Source organism: Plecotus auritus (assembly GCF_963455305.1).
Source record: "Plecotus auritus genome assembly, chromosome: 1".
Lineage (NCBI taxonomy): Eukaryota > Metazoa > Chordata > Mammalia > Chiroptera > Vespertilionidae > Plecotus > Plecotus auritus.
In genome coordinates this window covers 115,543,270-115,564,114 of record NC_137770.1, presented here as the reverse complement: position 1 = coordinate 115,564,114, position 20,845 = coordinate 115,543,270, and the positions used below count along the sequence as shown (strand labels likewise).

Genomic DNA, 20,845 nt, shown 5'->3' with positions numbered 1-20,845 from the left:
GGGTGAGGATTAAGGAAAAAGGAATGTCTAAAACCCTGCAGAGAATTTTTATAAGAATTTATTTGAGGCAAAACTGACAATTGCTGGGAAGCAATATCTCAAATGCTTCCATGAATTACTTTGAATGCACCTGCACCCCTCCCTCAAAAAATAATGTTAATAAATGCTCTATAGAGAAACTGCCTAAATGAAAGGACCAAATTTCACTCGGAGGACAGGACATTTATGTTTTTTTCTAAAAATACCTGCATTTCAGGAAAATATTTTTAAAATGTGTCCATTATTATAGAGTTCCCCTTTTGGTACCAAAGATCATCAGAAATTTCAGAACATAGGATATTGGCAAAAGTACCAAAGCAGGAGATGCCTCTTTCTGGAGGAGAGAAACCATCATCTAAGTGACAGTGATGCTCCCTAACCCAGGAAATCTCAGTTAAGGACGTGAGGTGTGGAAGAGCTGTTGCCAGCCCATGCCAGAGCATCCTAGTTGGCTCAAACCTTTTTCCTACTTACATGGAACAGTGGAAAGTGCCAACAGGGTTCTCACGACGAATGTCTTCATACTCCTCATATATTCCCCGCTTTTGCCTGGTGCTAACATAATTCATCAGCTCTTGGATGGTCATGGCATGAGGACCTGGAACATGCACTGAGTCCCAGTCTAAAGCAGGAGGGAGGGAGAACAAGATGATCTCATCGAAGGGGTCCGGGTGGCCATTCATCTGGGGTAGGAATTGGAAATTCCAAGTGGCGAGGTCCATTTTGACGTACCCACCCAGGTTTTCTGGAAGGCACTCTCTGGGCAGGTGCTGGGTGACCTCGGATGTCTTTAATATCTGAATCTGGAAGGCCAGAAAGAACCATGTGAGTATGTGTATGTGTGTGTGTGTGGGGGGGAGACAAATAATGAAGATAAAGAACAAATGTGGCCCTAGTCAGTTTGGCTCGGTGGATAGAGCATTGGCCTGAGCACTGAAGGGTTCTGGGTTCGATTCTGGTCAAGGGCACATGCCTGGGTTGCAGGCTCAATCCCCAGCAGGTGGCATGCAGGAGGCAACCAAGCAATGATTCTCTCTCATCATTGATGTTTCTATCTCTCCCTCTCCCTTCCTCTCTGAAATCAATAAAAAAATAAAAAATAAAAAAAAGAATAAATGTGCTTCGGGGATGTAAAGTACAGCACAGGGAATATAGACAATAATATTATAATAATTATGTATGGTGCCAGGTAGGCACTTAAATTATGGGGGGGAGGGGAAGGCGGTTACACTGTAAATTATGATTGTCTAACCACTATGCTGTACACCTAAAACTAATATAAAATAATATTAGGTTTGGAGAACAGGATGAAATTTACTTGCAATACTTAGTATACTTGTAAAAACAGACTGTACTTCATCTGTCTGGGATTGAAGTCTTTTGAATTTCCCAGAGAATGTATATCAAATTCCCAGAATGTATAGCACATTCACTCCTGAAAATAGGTGCTCTATTATACACCTTCTAAAAGGAAGGTATAGTGAACAAAGGCGTTATTTTATGCTATTAACAAGGCTTCCCAGTAACATCTGCTGAAGGTAATTCATCTTCTGACTACCAAGAATGAATAGGTAGTGGTTATTTTTGTCAACTTTATACTAAGCCTGTTATAATTTACTTTATTCATATCTTTGTATGGATGTTCTTAGAGATAGTTTTCTATGAAAGTAACACAAGACAAGTCACCCATTCACAGGGTATCCCAGGAAAAATGCTGGAGAAGTCAGCATAATACCTAATTTTGCTGTCTGCTGGAACCCAGCCATACTGGACAATATTAGCCTAGTTGGTTAGTCTTGAAATCCATGTGGAATGAAGGTACCTCTCTTGCTATTGCACTTTCTGGAATGCCCTCTTTCCCTCCTCAGCCTCTTTAAGGACAGCTTATAACTAATGAATCCCATCTGCCCAGGCAATGTTCTCCTCCATGCTCCTGCAGAGCCACACTCCTCTCTCTGCACTTGTCTATCTCTGTGTCCCCTATCAGAACCATGAACTCCTCTAGGATAAGGACTGTCTTAAGCAATTTTTCATTCCCAAGGCCCAGAGCCTGGATTGTAAAGGTCCTCAATATATTTTGAGTTTATACACGCATTTATGTTTGAATATAAAAGTGTAAGAACTTGCCTAAGGAGTCTTCTCAAAGAGTTATATTAGGAAAGATCTCCCCTACTCAGAGTCATTAGGTCCCTAAGTAGTTCCATAGAACCAAATCAGTTTCTCCTTGCCAACTCAAGTCACCTCAACTCTAAAGATCTGCATTATTATTCATATAACCTCATAATCCTATACTACAAAAATCTCTGATATTCCATAACAACTTTATTATCTTAAATCTAATTGTGCCAATGTTTCATATGCCCTTTCTTTCAAGGGTAGAAATGAATGAGTGAATTAGTAACACCATAATCTTTCAGTCCTGGAACACTCAGAGAATAATGGAATTAAGATAATTTTAGATAACACTTTTGAAGTTAGGAAGCAACAAGCTGTTTTAAAAGAAAATGCCAAACCCTAGTCAGTTTGGCTCAGTAGATGGAGCATTCGCCCAGGCACTAAAGAGAGAATGCCAGAAATTTAGGTAGAAAGAGACATAGTGAAATACTCTTCTCTGTCCCCTTGGTAGTCTAAGGACTGAATGGTATTTCTAGTTGAACAAAGTCAAACACCAGTTCAACTAATGCAATTATATTATACACCAGTGGCCCAGTGCATAAAATTCATGCACATTAAAAGGGAATTAATTAGAGGAAATATTTTAATATTGCTATTTGCCCTTTCTCTACAATAGAAGTGTCAGAGATGAAAGAAAATTAGTAAAATGCATATGAAAATAATATATAAATTTATTAATAAATAATCACAACATACTATAACAACAACAAAGACATGATATAAAAACAACAAAAACATGATGTAAAAACAACACTGATACAAACAATGATTGATAAATTGATTAAACTTATTCTAATATCTCCCTGTATACCACATTAAGAGTGGAAACACCTTCAGAGTGCTTGACTAATTTCCCTTGTGATGAAGTTTTACAACTTTAACTTTAACAACACATGCTTTTCAAACTCGAGAGAAAGCAACATATAATTGACCATGTGTGAAAACGGGTTCAGATAGGAATATTCCTACTCCGTCTAGAGTTTGTCCTTGTGATTTATTAATAGTCATCGCAAATGTTGGCATCACGGGAAACTGTCTTCGAATTAATTTAAATGGGAGGCCAGTGTCAGATCAGGGTCTGGGGTGCAGGGGAATGGGATTCCTGGCTATCAGGGCGCTGACAGCAAGCTGTCCAACAGCTGATTCTGCGAGGAATGGGGCTCCCTCCTCCCTCCTGTCAGGGTCCAGTTTGAAGACCGGCAATGCCCCCGATTGCACGAGACCCAGAGTGCTGCTGTGCCCCGGCGGGGGCCCAGAGATCTTTCCCACCACCGCCGTGCCCAGGCTAGGGCAGGGAGGGAGCTCCCTCCCGCCGGCAGCCTGCTGTTCGGTCATCTGTCTGATCATTTAGGTCGTGACGGCCCCTGGCTTTTTATATATTAGGATTGTTAAATATTAAAGGTCTGTATAGTAATAGGCTAAATTTTGGTAGTAGCTATCCCTAAGTTACCCAGAGAACACATTCCTTCAGTACTATTTTTATGCAAAGTGCTATGATGGGAGAGTGTCCAGTTCCTAACTTCAAGGAATTTGCAGTGCAGTGGGAGAGCCAGCCTGTACTGAGCCCTAGAAAGAATAAAGCAGAGCCCTAGCCAGTTTGGCTCAGTGGATAGAGTGTAAGCCCATGGACTGTAGAGTCTCAGGTTCAATTCCAGTCAAGGTCACATACCTCGGTTATAGGCTCGATCCCAGAGTCAGGGTGCATGTGTGAGGCAACCAATCAATGTGTCTCTCTCACATAGATGTTTCTTTCTCTCTCCATCTCTCTCCCTCCTTTCCACTCTCTAAAAATCAATATTGGGTGAGGACTAACAACAAAAAAAGAATAAAGCAGAGAATACACATGAATATACTGACAGAAGCAGAAAGCGCTCTGGAAGAAAAGACAACAAGATTTTTTTGAAGGTAGAAAACTGGCAGGTTTCAACAGCAAAGATGGAAATCTCTAACCACCTCCAAATAAAATAAAACTAGCTTGCCTTACCCTCTCCCGGACTTTGTCCTTCAGGAGGAGGCTGATGATGGAATAGGGCACTCGGAACCATATGGGTGCTCCCACAATCAGCACTTTCTTCAAACGAGCTGGAAATGCCCCCTGTGGAAAACACATGAGGATTTCAAGATACCAATCACGGCACTGCAAGAGAGGCAAATGGAACCTGTGGCTATTCAAGCCCAGGTTTTCTGCTCTTCTACCCATTCGTACCCAGCAGGGGGAGTCTACAGCGTAATTCAATTTTCACTTGAGTAGCTGAAGAAAAAGTGGTTTAAAAGAAAGAAATTAAAAGCTGATTTATCTTTAAAAGTATTTATGTTATGTTCTTGTAGACAAAAGCTTTGTGGATCAAAAACTATACTGACTTTTCTTATCAGCAAACGTGTGCATCCTTAAGTTCTGCTTATTGAAATTTTAAGGAAAAAATAGATCATGGATAAACTGAATATGAAAGAAACATTTCTCTCATAATTTTTCTTTTATTTTAGTATCTGTGTATTTATAACAATTTATTTTTTTACCCAATTCTTCATCTATTTATGTATTCATTTACTTAATTGATAAATATGATCTAGAGGGCCCAAAGGCAAATGAGATCTAAAAGAAAAGGAGACACTGCACAAAGCATAAGAACAAAAAGCAATGACCCTAATCCTACAGCTCTCAATTTATTTTAGTTTCTCAATATTTCAGCCCTTCTCATAGGCAGGGAGACCATTTAATATTGGCAATCTAACTGGGAAGAAATTATTTCGAATGAATCAAAAATAAGAGGATACATAGCTAAATATCTGCTACCACTTTCTCTCCATTGTTTTTCAAAAGACTGAGTCTCAATTTGACACATCACTCTCTGGCTACTCTTCAGTTCTACTAATTTTGGGGTTTGCAAATATTTCCTATAAATAAACAGCATCCAGAACAAAATTCTTCAAAGGCCTCTTCATTAAAGTTTGAGGAAATCACCTTTCATCTCTTCCCTCAAAGATGCAAAAAATTAACAGGGGAACATACATGCATATATGCATAGCCCATGGACACAGACAATAGTGGGGTGAAGGCCTGGGAGGGGCAGGTATGGGGTGGAGGAGATCAATGGGAACACATTAAAACAAAAAATCAAAGGGAACATTTGTCATACTTTCAACAATAAAGATAAATAAATAAATAAAAAGATGCAACAACTTATTTCAGGGCCTAAATATAAATAGCCAAGGCCCCTTTAACTGCCAGATCAAAAATCAATCTCAAGAAACACCTATACTTCCACAAAATGATAAATAGAAAGTAGAGGCCATTACCTCTGCTTCCTCAAAGCAATGAACTACAGACTCAGACCTAGTTCAGCAAAATGACTTTTTGGCACCCAAATATACTGCAGATGGACAGAAAATTAGTAACACCTTCTAGAAGGCATTTGGCTTTATATATGTCCTTAAAAATGTATATATACTTTGATCAGGTAATTCCATTTCTGAGACTCTATTCTAATAAAATAATGAGTAACACAAAGATTTATAAATAAAAACATTTACTGTACTTTTATTTTTGATAGTTAAAAATAATACTTTAGCCGAAGCCGGTTTGGCTCAGTGGTGGAGCGTCGGCCTGCGGACTGGGGGGTCCCGGGTTCGATTCCGGTCAGGGGCATGTACCTTGGTTGCGGGCATGTCCCCAGTGGGGGGTGTGCAGGAGGCAGCTGATCGATGTTTCTCTCTCATCGATGTTTCTGACTCTCTATCCCTTTCCCTTCCTCTCTGTAAAAAATCAATAAAATATATTTAAAAAAAAATAAAAATAAAAATAAAAATAAAAATAATACTTTAAAACTGAAAAGAACATATGTCTGAAAATGGGTAGTGGTTAACAAAAATTGGTATATCTTTTTAAAAGATTGTTATGTAACCTTTAAAATGAACATTTGAAAGCTTTTTTAAAACTGGAAAATGCTCACAATAAAACTTAAACAAGATCAAAACTATAATCTTAATTTTGTTTAAAAACTGACACACATATACATTAACAGAAAAAAGATAATAAAAAATTATATCTAAAGCTAAATAGATTTTATCTCTGATAAGTGGGATCATGAGTAGTCTTAATTCTTCATGTTTTATTTTCTATGATACTCTGTATTACTTTTACTTTTTACAATCTTATTAAGAATGATTAGAGTCCTTGTTCCAGTAATTCTACTTCTAGAAATTAACTTCAAGCAAATTACTTAATGTGCATACAAAAATATGGATATAAAAATATTTGTTGAAAAATTATTTATTGTAAAAAAAGTTGTAATTTGACAACATAGAAATAGTTAAATTATTTATAGTAAATACAGGAAAGACTATTATTCAGCAATTACAAGTGTTTATAAAATAAAGTTGATGAAGCTTATTGTGTAGAAAAATTGTATGAACATAACTAAGACCATATTGAAAAACTTCTAGAAGAAAGTGATACACCAAAATGTCAACAGAGGTTATTTCTGCATGATAGTATTAAAGGTCATATTTTTTTTAAAAAATATATTTTATTGATTTCTTACAGAGAGGAAGGGAGAGGGATAGAGAGTTAGAAACATCGATGAGAGAGGAACATCGATCAGCTGCCTCCCGCACACCTCCCACTGGGGACATGCCCGCAACCAAGGTACATGCCCCTGACCGGAATCGAACCCGGGACCCCCCAGTCCGCAGGCCGACGCTCTATCCACCGAGCCAAACTGGTTTTGGCGGTCATATTTTTTCTTAATGTAAATAATTCTGGGTTGTCCAAAATTGTCTACAATAAATTTTTTCTAACTACAATGGTATTTTAAAGTATAAAAGATAAATATGAAAAAATTAACCATCCTATAAATGATAAGCATAAAAGTATAATGGTAAAAATCTGATTTATAACAGCGCTTGTGCACATACACACTACCCACACACCCTATTTATTTGTCTCTCCCACTTTCCTTGTAGCCCACTAGTCTTAGAATAAAGACGATTTAACCTTGATGTATGCCATGTTTTTATAAATATATGTACATATTTTTAAATCCAGGAATAAAATTCCTAAGAAACATGCAAGATAAATAATTTTAAAACTTTATTGAAAGACATAACAAAAGTATTTTCTTAAAAAGCAGAGCATTTTGGCCCTAGTCAGTTTGGTCCAGTGGATAGAGCATTGGCCTGTGGACCAAAGGGTCCCAGGTTCGATTCCCATCAAGGGCATGTACACCAGATGCAGGCTCCTCCCTAGCCTGGGCCCTGGTCAGGGCTCATGTAGGAGGCAACCATCGATGTGTTTCTCTCACATCAATATTTCTCTCTGTCTTTCCCTCTCTCTTCCACTCTCTCTAAAAATCAATGGAAAAATATCCTCAGGTGAGGATTAAGAAAAAAAAAGCAGAGCATTTCGTAATGAAAAAGATAGCACTGCGAAGATGTCAATCCTGCCTGGCTGGCGTGGCTCAGTGGTTGAGCATCAATGTATGCATCAGGAGGTCATGGTTCGATTCCTAGTCAGGGCACATACCCGGGTTGTGGCTCCATCTCTTGTCGGGGGCATACAGGAGGCAGCCGATAAATGGTTCTCATCACTGATGTTTCTATCTCTCTCTCCCTTCCTCTCTGAGAGCAATAAAAAAATATATATATATATAAAGATTTCAATCCTCTCTAAATTAATTTATTAATTATCCTATATAATAAAGATGTAATATGCAAATGGTCCTTACACCGAGAAGCTAACGACCTACCGCGTAACAACCAACCACATAACAACCTGATCACGGATCAGCAGGAGGGTGGGGCAGAGAGCTACAGGAGTGGTCAGGGCAGCAAGCTATGAGGGAGCTACAGAAGGGCAGGGCAGGGGGCGGAGAGCTACTGGAGGGTGGAGGTGAGTTACTGACACACAGATTCCTGTGCAGGGCTAGTAGTTTATCTTTAATAATAAAAGCATAATATGCAAATCAACCGAACAACTGGCAATGGAAAATAAAGAGAAAATAAATGGGATTACATCAAAATAAAAAGCTTTTGTACAGCAAAAGAAACCATCAACAAAACAACAAGAAAGCCCACTGCATGGGAGAGCATATTTGCAAATGTTATCACTGATAAACGTTTAATCTCCAACATCTACAGGGAACTTATACAACTTAATAAAAGGAAGATAAATGATCCAATAAAAAAAATGGGCAACGAACCTAAATAGATATTTTTCGAAAGAAGACAGAAGGAAGGCCAAGAGACATATGAAAACATGCTCAAAGTCACTAATTATCTGAGAGATGCAAATCAAAATGACAATGCGGTACCATCTCACACCTGTCAGAATGGCAATCATCAACAAATCAACAAACGACAAGTGCTGGTGAGGATGCGGAGAAAAAGGAACCCTCGTGCACTGCTGGTGGGAATGCAGAATGCTGCAGCCACTGTGGAGAACAGTATTGGGGTTTCCTCAAACAACTAAAAATGGAACTCCCATTTGACTCAGTAATCCCACTTTAGGCATATATCCCAAGAAACTAGAAACACCAATCAGAAAGGATATATGCACCCCTATGTTCATAGCAGCACAATTCACCATAGCTAAGATTTGGAAACAGCCTAAATGCCCATCAGCAGATGAGTGGATTAGAAAACTATGGTACATCTACACAATGGAATACTACACTGCAGTAAAAAAGAAGGAATTCTTACCATTTGCAGCAGCATGGATGGAACTGGAGAGCATTATGCTAAGTGAAATAAGCCAGGCAATGAAAGAAAAATACCACATGATCTCACTCATTTATGGAAAATAAAGAACATTATAACCTGATGAACAAAAAGATAGATACAGAGGCAGTAAAGCATCGAACAGACTGTTAAATTACAGCAGGAATGCTGGGGAGTGTTGGGGAGGGAGGGAAAGAGATCAACCAAAGGACTCGTATGCATGCATATAAGCACAACCAATGGACACAAGACACTGAGGGGGTGGGATGAGGGCATGCGACAGCGGGTAGGGGAGGCTGGGGGAAGCTCAATGGGGGGAAAAAAAGGAGATATGTGTACTAATATATGTAATACTTTAAACAAAAATAAATAAAATAAATCACCAAGCAAAAAAAAACAACCTCACTCCTTGGATGAAAATTAAAAAAACAAATCAAAGGCAAGTTATAACTACTGGATATAATACAATTCCCTATTTGTAAAGGAAAAAAAATCATAAATTATCCTCATCCTGTATGTTTATACATACATATACACATACATAATTTAAAGCCTGGACATATATATCCCAAGCTCTTTATTCTGATAATATATAAGGTGTAGGATGATACTATCTTAGCTCTATCACTTAATAGGCTGTATTGCCTTCATTAAGTTCTTAAATTCACCAGTCCTGAGATTCTAGATCTGTAAAATGGGGGTAATAGTAACAGCCATCACACCTCATAGTAGTAATACCAGGATTAAATGGGTTTTAAAAGCATGAAAAGAGCTTAGAACAACATGCAAAGTATTCAGCAAGTTTTAGCAATTATTACTTTATAAATGGCTGCATTAATGAATTTTTTAAACCCATATATTTTAGCCATGTATTTCAACCATGCATTTCATAATCAGAAAAAGTAAAGATAGGATGAAGTCTATATTGTCTGGTTTAAATGATTCATCTAAAACAATAATTCAAGTTAAGAATCCATATAATGGCCCTAGCTGATTTGGCTCAATGGATAGAGCGTCAGCCTGTGGACTGAAGGGTCCCAGGTTCGATTCTGGCCAAGGGCACATGCCTGGGTTGCGGGCTTGGTCCCCAGTAGGGGGCGTGCCCAATCAATGATTCTCTCTCATCATTGATGTTTCTCTCTCTCTCCCTCTTCTTTCTTCTCTAAAATCAATAAAATATATATTTTTAAAAAGAATCCATATAATGGCAACTAAAATAGAGGTTATGACAATTGTAAAATTTAAAATGAGAATTAGCCCGGCCAGTATTGCTCAATGGTTGAGCATCGAGCTATGAACCAGGAGGTCAGGGTTCAATTCCCAGTCAGGGCACATGCCTGGCTTGCGGGCTCAATCCCCAGTAGAGGGCATCCAGGAAGCAGATGATCCATGATTCTCTCTCATCATTGATGTTTCTATCTTTCTCCCTCTCCCTAACACTCTAAAAAGTCAATAAAAATATATTTTCTTTTAAAAAATAAGAATTAATCCTAAGAAATTTACCAAGATGGAGAAAATCTACTCAGAACAACTTAAGAAATCAAAGATTATTATTTTTATTCCCATGTCATATTTTGATTCAAATCCTCAATACAGTAATTGCTGGAAATTAATTCATACTAAATAGAAATCTGAAGTGTGAGAGTGTTTATTAGAGATAAACTTCTAGCCCTAACTGGTGTGGCACAGTGGTTGGAAGGTCGGCCGGTGCACGGGTCATGGGTTTAATTCCCGGTCAAGGGCACGAACCTGGGTTGCAGGTTTGCTCCTTAACCTCTGTCAAGGTGCATGCAGAAGGCAACCAGTCGATGTGTTTCTCTCACATGGATGTTTCTCTCTCTCTCTCCTTCCCTCTCTCTCTCTCTCTCTCTCTCTCTCTCTTCCAGTCTCTCTGAAAAGCAATGGAAAAAAATATCCTCTAGTGAGGATTAACAAAACAACAACAATAAAAAAGATAAACTTCTATTACAACTTTCATGAGAATAAGGAGGGTAGGGGATTGTATTTAAAACTGTATTTTTTCCCAATGACAGAGCAACTAAGTCACTGACAAGAACATTATATAGGTTCTAAAGCAACAGGACTTTATTTAAGCCTCTTTGAATTTATATAGCAAAAACAGCAAGACATCAATAGTACTTTATAATTTTGAACCAAATAAAGGAAGACACACAAACAGCATAAGAACATTTGGAAAAAATACATGACTTTGTTATTAATTAATGGAGTTCACACAAACAAAAAAAGGAGGTATCACTTTAAAATTTCTAAATTAAAAAAAACAAAAACAACAACAGAAAAATTAGAGTGCAGTAATGGAATGGGTAAAGGAAATAGATACTCATACTTGTTGGTGACATTGTAAGTTTTTTTCTACTTTTTTTTTTTTAATATATATTTTATTGATTTTTTTACAGAGAGGAAGGAAGAGGGATAGATAGTCAGAAACATCGATGAGAGAGAAACATCGATCAGCTGCCTCCTGCACACCTCCCACTGGGGACGTGCCCGCAACCAAGGTACATGCCCTTGACCGGAATCGAACCTGGGACCCTTCAGTCCGCAGGCCGATGCTCTATCCACTGAGCCAAACCGGTTTTGGCTTTTTTCTACTTTTGAGAGGAGTTAGAAATAGAGTTAGGCAGACAGGGTAAGGGGTGGAAGAAGCAGAAAGTACAGACATAACTACAGAGCTGAGCAGCGCCGAGCTCCAAACGGCAAGGACATTTATCTTTCAGGTACAGAATGTTAGAGGATTCCAGGGCAGGAGGAATAGGGAAACTGAGACAGAAAAGTTAAAACAAGGCCAAACAGTGTGGGCCATTTGCAGCCAGCTTGTAAATAACAAGCCATTATCTTCCCAGCCAAGGACACAGACCAAATGGTTAAAAAACTTCCCTAAGGAGAGAATGCAGAAAGGGAAAGGGAAAAAAGGAGTTGTTTTACTCCCTAAGCAGAGAAGCCAGCAATCTCAAGGCTTGGAAAGATAAAGTTGCCAGGTGCTTCTCATAAATTCTGGAAACACCACAACAAAGTAAAAAGAGACCTTGAGAATTAATCTGTACCAAAATAGTCAATAGAGAAATTTTGAAGCCTATAGACAGGAGGGTATATAACACCTCAGCCCCCCACCCAGCTTGCTCCTCAGATTAGCTGAGAGCCTGTCTGCTCTTCATAAACCAGATGTATAGGTTTGCTTGCTTTGCATTTTCAAGAAAGGTGCATGCTTTAATAAATTGGCTTTTCACAAAGTAGTCAAAGTCTCTCATATAAATGCATTTATATGAGAAGACAAGGATCGAGGTTGGGGACAGCCCTCTCCCACTGGCTCAGGGGGCTGTCTTGTCTAGTGACACCTCTCTGGTGTCGTTGAGAGGTGCCTACAACACTTTTATGGAGGGTAACCTAGTAAAGTATATGAGAGATTCAAGAATATTCATAACCATTACCCAAATAATCCAAATCTTAGAAGTATCTTCTTAAAATAACTTTAAAAGAAAAGCTAAAATGATTACAGCAGCATTATTTAAACAACCTGAATAACACAGAAAGAGAGTTAAATGGTTAATTAAATTGTCTATAGTACATTAAGTCACCAGGTTATTGTGACAGTTAAAACTGACAATTATAGGGTATCCCCCCAAAATTTAAACACACACTTTGAATAATTATAAAGGCAGTGGTTACTAAAATACATTTCATTTTTAAAATTGAAATATTAGTTGTTAAAGTGTGTATACGTTTTTTGGGACACCCTCTAGTCAAGTTTTACATATTAAATATGTAAAAAAATAGCTATCCACATGGGGAAAAATAGTTAGATTCTGCCTGGCAGGCATGGTTCAGTGGTTGAGCATCCATCTATGAACTCACGGTCAGGGCACATGCCCAGATTGTGGGCTTGGTCCCCAGTGGAGGGGCGGGGGTATAGAAGGCAGCATATCAATGATTCTCACTCATCGTTGATATGTCTATCTCTTCCTCTCCCTTTCTCTCAAAGTAAAAAAAAAAAAAAGAAAAAAAATATATGTATATATATTTTTTTAAAGTAACATTCCGCCCTAGCCGGTTTGGCTCATTGGATAGAGCATGGGCCTACGGAAGGGTCCTGGGTTCGATTCCGGTCAAGGGCACGTACCCCAGTTGTAGGCTACTCCCCGGCCCCGGCCCTGGTCAGGGCAAGTGCAGGAGGCAATCAATCAATGTGTTTCTCTCACATCGGTATTTCTCTCTGTCTTTCCCTCTCTAAGCCACTCTCTCTAAAAATCAATGGAAAAATATCCCTGGGTGAGAATTAAAAAAAGAAAAAAAGTAAGATTCCCACATCTCATACCATACTCAAAAATCAACTCCACAAAATGGAAACCGCCTCTCCTCCCTGCCCCCGCCCCCAAATCAACTCCAGATGAATTAAGGTAATAAAAACAAAATTTTAAACTTTTAAAAGAAAATAGCTCCTCAAAAAGTTAAATATAGAATTACCACATGATCCAACAATTCTATTTCTAGTATGTATGTAAAAGAATTAAAATCAGGGACTCAGATACTTTGTACACCAATGTTCACAGCAGCATTATTCACAACAGCAAAAGGTAGAAACAACCCAAATATTCACCCAGGTGACTGGGTGAATAAAATGTTATGTATACACATGATAGAATATTATTCAGCCTTAAAAAGGAATAAAATTCTGATGTATGCAACAATCTTGAAAACATTATGCTAAGTAAAATAAAACAAAAACGAAAGGATAAATATCATGTGATTCTACTTAAGTGAGGCCCTAGAATAGGTAAATTATCAGAGTCTGGGGGAAGGAGAGTATAGGGAGACATTGTTTAATGGGTACAGAATTTCTGTTTGGGATAACAATATAGTTCTGAAAATAAATAGTGGTGATGGTGGCATTGTGAATGTACTTCATGCCACTGAACTATACATTTAAAAATTGCTAAAATAGGCCTGACCAGTGTGGATTAGTGGTTAAGCATCGACCTATGAACCAGGAGGTCACAGTTCAATTCACAGGCAGGGCATATACCCGGGTTGCTCAATCCCAGGGTGGAGCAAGTAGGAGGCAGCCAATCAATCATTCTCTCTCATCATTGATGTTTCTATCTCTCTCTCTCTTCTTCTCTGAAATAAAAAAATATATATCTTTAAAAATTGCTAAAAAGGTAAATTTTGTTATGTATATTTTACCATAATAAAAATAATCCACTAAAAAATATGTACACATAGAATCAGAAATAGAGCAGTAAAGAAAAAGAAAACGCCCTAACCGGTTTGGCTCAGTGGATAGAGCGTCGGCCTGTGGACTGAAGGGTCCCAGGTTCGATTCAGGTCAAGGGCATGTACCTTGGTTGCAGGCACATCCCTAGTGCGGGGTGTGCAGGAGGCAGCTGATCAATGTTTCTCTCTCATCGATGTTTCTAGCTTTCTATTCCTCTCCCTTTCTCTCTGTGAAAAATCAATAAAATACATTATAAAAAAAAGAAAGAAAAAGAAAACTGATATATTTTTTCTGACTCTGCAATATGGAAGGATTTAAGATGTAAACATTAAACAGTAAAGGAAATTCAGAAACATTTAATCAGATTAAAGTTAAGAGTTTTTGTTAGTCAGAGAAAAGAGAACCCACCGCTGGTGGCAATATAGACTGGTACAGCCATTATGAAAAACAGTATGGAATTTCCTCAAAAAAGTAAATATGGAACTGCCATTTGACCCCGTGTTCCCACTTCTAGGAATATATCCTAAGAAACCCAAAACACCAATCAGAAAGAGTGTATGCACCCCTGTGTTCATAACAGCACAATTTACAATAGCTAAGATCTGGAAACAGCCAAGTGCCCAACAGTAGATGAGTGGATAAAAAAGCTGTGGTACATTTATACCATGGAATACTATGCAGCAGTAAAAAAGAAGGATATCTTACCCTTTGAGATAGCATGGAGGGACTTCGAGTGTATCATGCTAAGTGAAATAAGTCAGCCAGAGAAAGACAAGTATCACATGATTTCACTCATATGTGGAATCTAAGCAACAAAATAAACTGATGAACGGAGTGGATCCACAGACATGAACGCATGGAACAGAGTGCAGAATCTTGTAGGGAAAGTGGGGGAGGGTGGGTGGGTGGGAGGTAATCAACCAAAGACATTGTATGCATATATGCATAGCCCATGGACACAGACAATAAGGTGGTGAAGGCCTGGGGTGGGGTTGGGGGTGGGCTGGAGAGGGTCAATGGGGAAAAAAAGGGGACATGTATAATACTTTCAACAATAAAGAATTGCTTAAAAAAAGAAAAGGAAAGCGACGAAAAAAAAAATCTTTTGTTAATCAAAAGTACTTTATAAAGACCTGGCTGGTGTGTTCAATGGTTAGAGCATCGGCCCATGCACTGAAGGGTACCAGGTTCGATTTCCTATCAAGGGCACGTACCTGGGTTACAGGTTCAATTGCCAGTCCTGGTCAGGGTGTGTACGAGAGACAACCAATCGAAGTCTCTCTCTGTCTCTCTCTCTTCCCCCCTCCCTCCCTCCATTCCACGCTCTTTAAAAATCAATGAAAAGAGCCTGGCCGGTGTGGCTCAGTAATTGAGCATCGACCCAAGAACCAGGAAGTCACTAGTTTGATACAGGGTTGAGGGCTCATTTCCAAGGGGGTCTGTGCAGGAAGCAGCCAATTGATGATGTTTGTCTCTCTATTCCTCTCCCTTCCACTCTCTCTAAAAATCAATAAAAACATTTTTTTTAAAAGATCAATGAAAGGAGAAAACCCCGATGGCAGTGTAGGTAAACACTGGTACTTGCCCCCTCCCACAACCACATCAAAATTACAACTAAGATATAGAACAGACATCATTCAGAACCACCTGAAAGCTGGCTAAATGAAAGTCCTACAACTAAAGAAGTAAAGAATAAAGTACACTGAGGAAGATAGGAGGTGGGGAGGCAAGGAACGAGCTGGTCCAACACCCATGTGTGGTGTGTTTTTAATTGGGAGGGATATATCTGCTGTGGAGGCCACCTGTGAAAAGCAAGAGGTCCAAGCCCCCCCTATCCCCCACCCCTTGGCCTAGGGTTCCAGAGCTGGGAAGAGAAGTCCCTGTAACTTCCGGCTTTAAAACCAGCAGGAATTGTGGCTGAGTGACACAGAGGCTGCTAGAGACTCAGGCAGTCCCTCTTAAAGAGCGGTGCATGAACTTACACTGTCCTGTTCCATTTGAGCTCCAGTGCTGGGCAGCAGCATGGGGGGATCCAGGGACATACAGAGAGAAACTGCACTGTCTGGCCTTGTGGCAGGAACTTGGGGGCAGCTTTCTCCCAGACAGAGGTGCTCTCAGGGGTCATTGTTCTTGTGTTGGGACCTCCCACATCAGAGATGATAGGCAACCATATTTGAGTCTCCATCAGCTTGGCTTACACTGTTTTTTCCACCCTGAGACCCTGCCCCATCAAATTTGCAGCCCCACCCAAGCTGTTTGCAGAGGCTTTTGCATATGAATGGCCTGTCCTGGCTCAGGCTTCAGACTTTCCTAAAATCTCTCAACCAAGCTGAAGCTGGAGTCAGCCAACACCATACCTATCAATAAGAGGCCCAAGACTCAGCTTGGCCTCGCCTGGGCACTTCCAAGCCCAATACAAATATCAGCCATCTGCAGATCACTCGGTAACTCCTGCCAGATGGCCCCAGGCAGTGGCTGACCTTGCACTTCTGGAGAGGCCCCATAGACAGTGCACCTGGTAGACAGCTTCAGACCATAGCAGATTACAACTCTACACCATCCACAAGTGACACACTCAAAGGACAGACTCAGTGAGCACTATAAGTCCCACTGAAGCAAGTTCTATTCCATAGGGGTGTCTCCTGTACAGCAGCTCTCCCACTGTAGTTGCATATGATCCTCACAGCCAATTGGCCCAGTGACACCAACAGCAATTAAGGCTCAACTACAATAAGACTATGCACACAGCCCACACACACAGGGGTGCACCTAGAGTGCCTAGCTCAGGTAACTGGAGAGGTTGGGCCATACAGGACAACTATTACACAAGGCCACTCTATCAAGTCCAGGAGACATAGCAGCTCTACCTAATACATAAAAACAAACACAGGGAAGCAGCCAAAATGTGGAGACAAAGAAACATGTTGCAAATGAAAGAACAGGTAATATCTCCAGAAAAAGAACTAAATGATATGGAAGCAAGCAAACTTCCAGATACAGACTTCAAAACAATGGTTATAAGGATGCTCAAGGAACTTAATGAGAACTTCAAGGAACTTAGTGAGAACTTCAACAGCATGAAAAAAGACATAGGAACCATAAAAAGGAATGAATGAAGGATACACTAATTGAAATGAAGTCAGAAATGAAGGATACACTAATTGAAATGAAGAATAAATTACAGTAGAGTAGCAGACACCAAGAATTAAATCAGTGATGTAGACTATGAGGAAGCAAAAAAACACCCAATCAAAACAGCAAAAAGAAAAAAGAATCCAAAAATATGAAGATAGTGTAAGAAGCCTCTAGGACTACTTCAAATAAACCAACATTCACATCATGTGGCTCTAGAAGAAGAAGAAAGGAGGAGGAGAAGGAGGATCAAAAATATGAACAATAAAAACATAACTATCAACAATTGAATATAAAAATCAAAATAAACAAATGAGGAATCTAATGAACAAAATAAAATGATGAATAAAACAGAACCAGAGGCATGAAAATATGGAACAGACTGATGAATTTCAGTGGGAAGGGGGGACGTGGGAGCAGGAAGAGATTAACCAAAGATGGTATATGCATATATACATCATCTATGGACAGAGACAGTAGAGTGGTAAAGGCCTGGGGCAGGGCAGAAACTAGGACAAGGGGGAAAATGGGGCAAAAAAGGGGGGACATTTGTAATACTCTCAACAATAAAGATTTAAAAAATAAAAATAAAATCAATGAAAAAAATATCCTTGAGTGAGGATTAACAACAAGAAAAAAAAAAAAACTTAGCTCTCCCTCCTGGGGGCATGCCTGTGTCTTCTTTCCCTTTCCTCTCTCCCTCCCCCTCTTCCAGGGATGTTACCATTAGCTTCCTCACTTCCAAGCTCCAGGGTCCCTTCCTTTACCTCCATAACTCATTTCCTAAGCCCATTTCTTCTAGGAATTACTTCATCTATGTCTATAATTTACCCAAATAAATGTTCTCTAACAACAAAAAAGGACTTTATAATAAGTGAAAAATAAAGCTATAAACAAAGACAGTATCTATCTATACTAATAAAAGGGTAATATGCTAATTAGGGTGGACGTCTTCCAGATGTCCATCCGGATATCCATCCAGACAAAGCCCTAGCAGCTGCAAGGCCCAGGGCTCAGGCCTCACAGCTGCCGCGGCCAGCAGTGGCAGTAGCAGCGGGGTGATGGGGGTGGCGCCTTCCCCTGATTAGCTCGATTGCCTCCCACAGGACAACGGGCCTAAGCTGTCAGTAGAACATCCCCTGAGGGCTCCCGGACTGTAAGAGGGGGCAGGCTGGGCTGAGGGACCCCCACACACACGATTTTTCATGCACTGGGCCTCTAGTATATATATAAAAGCCTAAGCAACCGAACGACTGGTCTACCAGTCGCTATGACACGCACTGACCACCAAAGGGCAAACGCTCAATGTAGGAGCTGCCCCCTGGTGGTCAGTGCGCTCCCACAGCTCCTGGAGTTTATTGAGCAGCTGCCTCAGCAGGCGCAGCGGGGCCTGGGCTCAGGCTCCTCCCTGGCCGCCTGCTGCTGTGTGCACTACTACATCCCCGAGGGGTCCTGGATTGTGAGAGGGTGCAGGCCAGCCTGAGGGACCCCACTGATGCACAAATCCATGCACTAGGCCTCCAGTATATTAATACATATAATTAATGGCTTAGTGTTAACAATATGAAAAACAACATAAATGGACAAATGAATAGGAAAATGGATAAAAACCATAAAAAAGTATTATGTAGAAGAACACACATGGCAAATAAATCTATGAAGAGATAATCTCACTAACAAGAGAAATGCAAGTTATACCACAAGAAACCATTTTATCCCACTTGACTGGGAAAACATTAAGAAGTGAGATATCACAGGTTTCAAGATGGCAGCAAAGTAGGTGGATCTTTCACCTCCTCCCAGAATGGAACTGAAAATAAAACTAAATTGGGGAGCATTCACCTGAATTACCAACTGAAGACTAGCTGAAGAGCATACTTTTAAACAAGAAAGGACAGAAACCACTTGCAGATTGGTAAGAGTGGTGTTGTGAGAGGGGCTGGCTTATCCCCATTGGCAAAAGGCTAAGGATTCAGAAAGATACTTTGGCTGTGGGGTTGGAGTTGGGGTTGGGGGTGTTGCTTCCCCTGAGAGGAGTGAGGCCTAGAAGCCGGGCTGGACTCTGCAGCCTAGAACATCCAGTCGGGTAGCATTCAGCAATCATAGGCAGTGGGGATTCCATCTGTCACAAAGAAACAGAGCCTGCCAGGAACAAAGCCACTTTTTTTCCTAAAGGGGCAAAGCACAGGATTTTCTTTCACAACTACTCACTCTGGACTTCGGTAGATGGAAGGTGGTGCACACTGAAGTCACTTGAGGAAAGTCTGGGGTGGGAGGCATTGGGGAGTGATGTGGGAGAGCTGCTACCGGGATCAATGCACTCAGTCATCCCGCCACCTTCCCCCTATACTGCAGCAGCCATTTGTCCTCAGAGGTGCAAGTCCCTGGCAGTAGCAGCAGTCTGGAGAAAGGCAATTACCCCACTCTCTGGAGTCCCCCTTGCCCCACCCTGCGTCTCAAACCCTGCTGCGGAGGCAGCAGCAGAGGGATCTGGGCAATCTAAGGAGCCATCAGAGACTGGCTTTACAGCAGGGCCATTGCCCAACTTACCAAGAACTTAACTTGCACTTCCCTAAAATGGGAGGGCTGATGGGAACCTCTGGCTTCAAGCAGACCCCATAGGCATGCCTAGAAGGGGGTCCACCCTGCCAATGTGAGGGAAATATTCCAGGACAGACTTAGGCATGTGGCTCCAGGGCAGGGGAGCACATTCATCATCTTTCCTGAAGTGTGAATGGCAACTCACCCTCACAGGAGGTCCCATCCTCCTGATTCCACCAAAAGCCCTTTCAGAAACTGCATTTTCAATGACTAAGCCTGTCATCTGGACAACACGCAGAGGCTGTGGATCCTGAGCTTCCTTGGGACATTGGAAGACCCACCGTGGACCCCATGCTGCTAACAAGCTGGCCTTAGAGCATACTGGGCCCTTTCCGTTCCGTGCACAGCTAAACCCAGCGTAAGCAGCTACAAATTGTGGAAGGCTAGAAGCTTTGACCAGGTTGCCAAAAGCCAATTGTGGACACCTTCTGACATTGACTAGCACTATAATACCTGTCAGGAGGCCTGAAACCAGAATACCAAACAGCTTCAGACAACGTAAGAGGATGATCCAAATGAAGATTGCAACAGGCACTAACTCCACTTTGGTGGTGGTTTTTTTGTTTGTTTTTTTAAATATATTTTATTGATATTTTACAGAGAGGAAGGGAGAGGGATAGAGAGTTAGAAACATCGATGAGAGAGAAACATCAATCAGCTGCCTCCTGCACACCTCCTACTGGGGATGTGCCTGCAACCAAGGTACATGCCCTTGACCGGAATCGAACCTGGGACCTTTCAGTCTGCAGGCTTACACTCTATCCACTGAGCCAAACCGGTTTCGGCCACTTTGGTGTTGTTTTCATTATTTTCTTTATATTGTCTCTTATTGCTTGATTACCTTTTCATTTTTTCCATATCTCTTCTTTTTCTCTTTTCTTACTCTATTTTTCCCTTTCTCTTTTTTCTTTTTGTCCTTTTTGTAATTTTTTTCTTCTTTCTCCTTTTTCC

General features: G+C 40.4%; 1 protein-coding gene across 3 annotated transcripts in view; it reads right to left on the bottom strand.

Moving 5' to 3' along the window:
- PTPN9 (protein tyrosine phosphatase non-receptor type 9) overlaps positions 1–20,845 on the bottom strand; it is a 163,466-nt gene that overhangs the window by 38,002 nt on the left and 104,619 nt on the right. For 2 of the 3 annotated variants that reach the window (XM_080657937.1, XM_080657939.1), the window contains 2 exons: positions 4,199–4,309; positions 514–842 (listed from right to left, as the gene is read on the bottom strand). In XM_080657937.1, coding sequence (XP_080514063.1) covers positions 514–842; positions 4,199–4,309 — 440 coding nt within the window. The remainder of the gene's footprint in view (positions 1–513; positions 843–4,198; positions 4,310–20,845) is intronic. The other variant, XM_080657938.1, reaches the window with a different exon arrangement.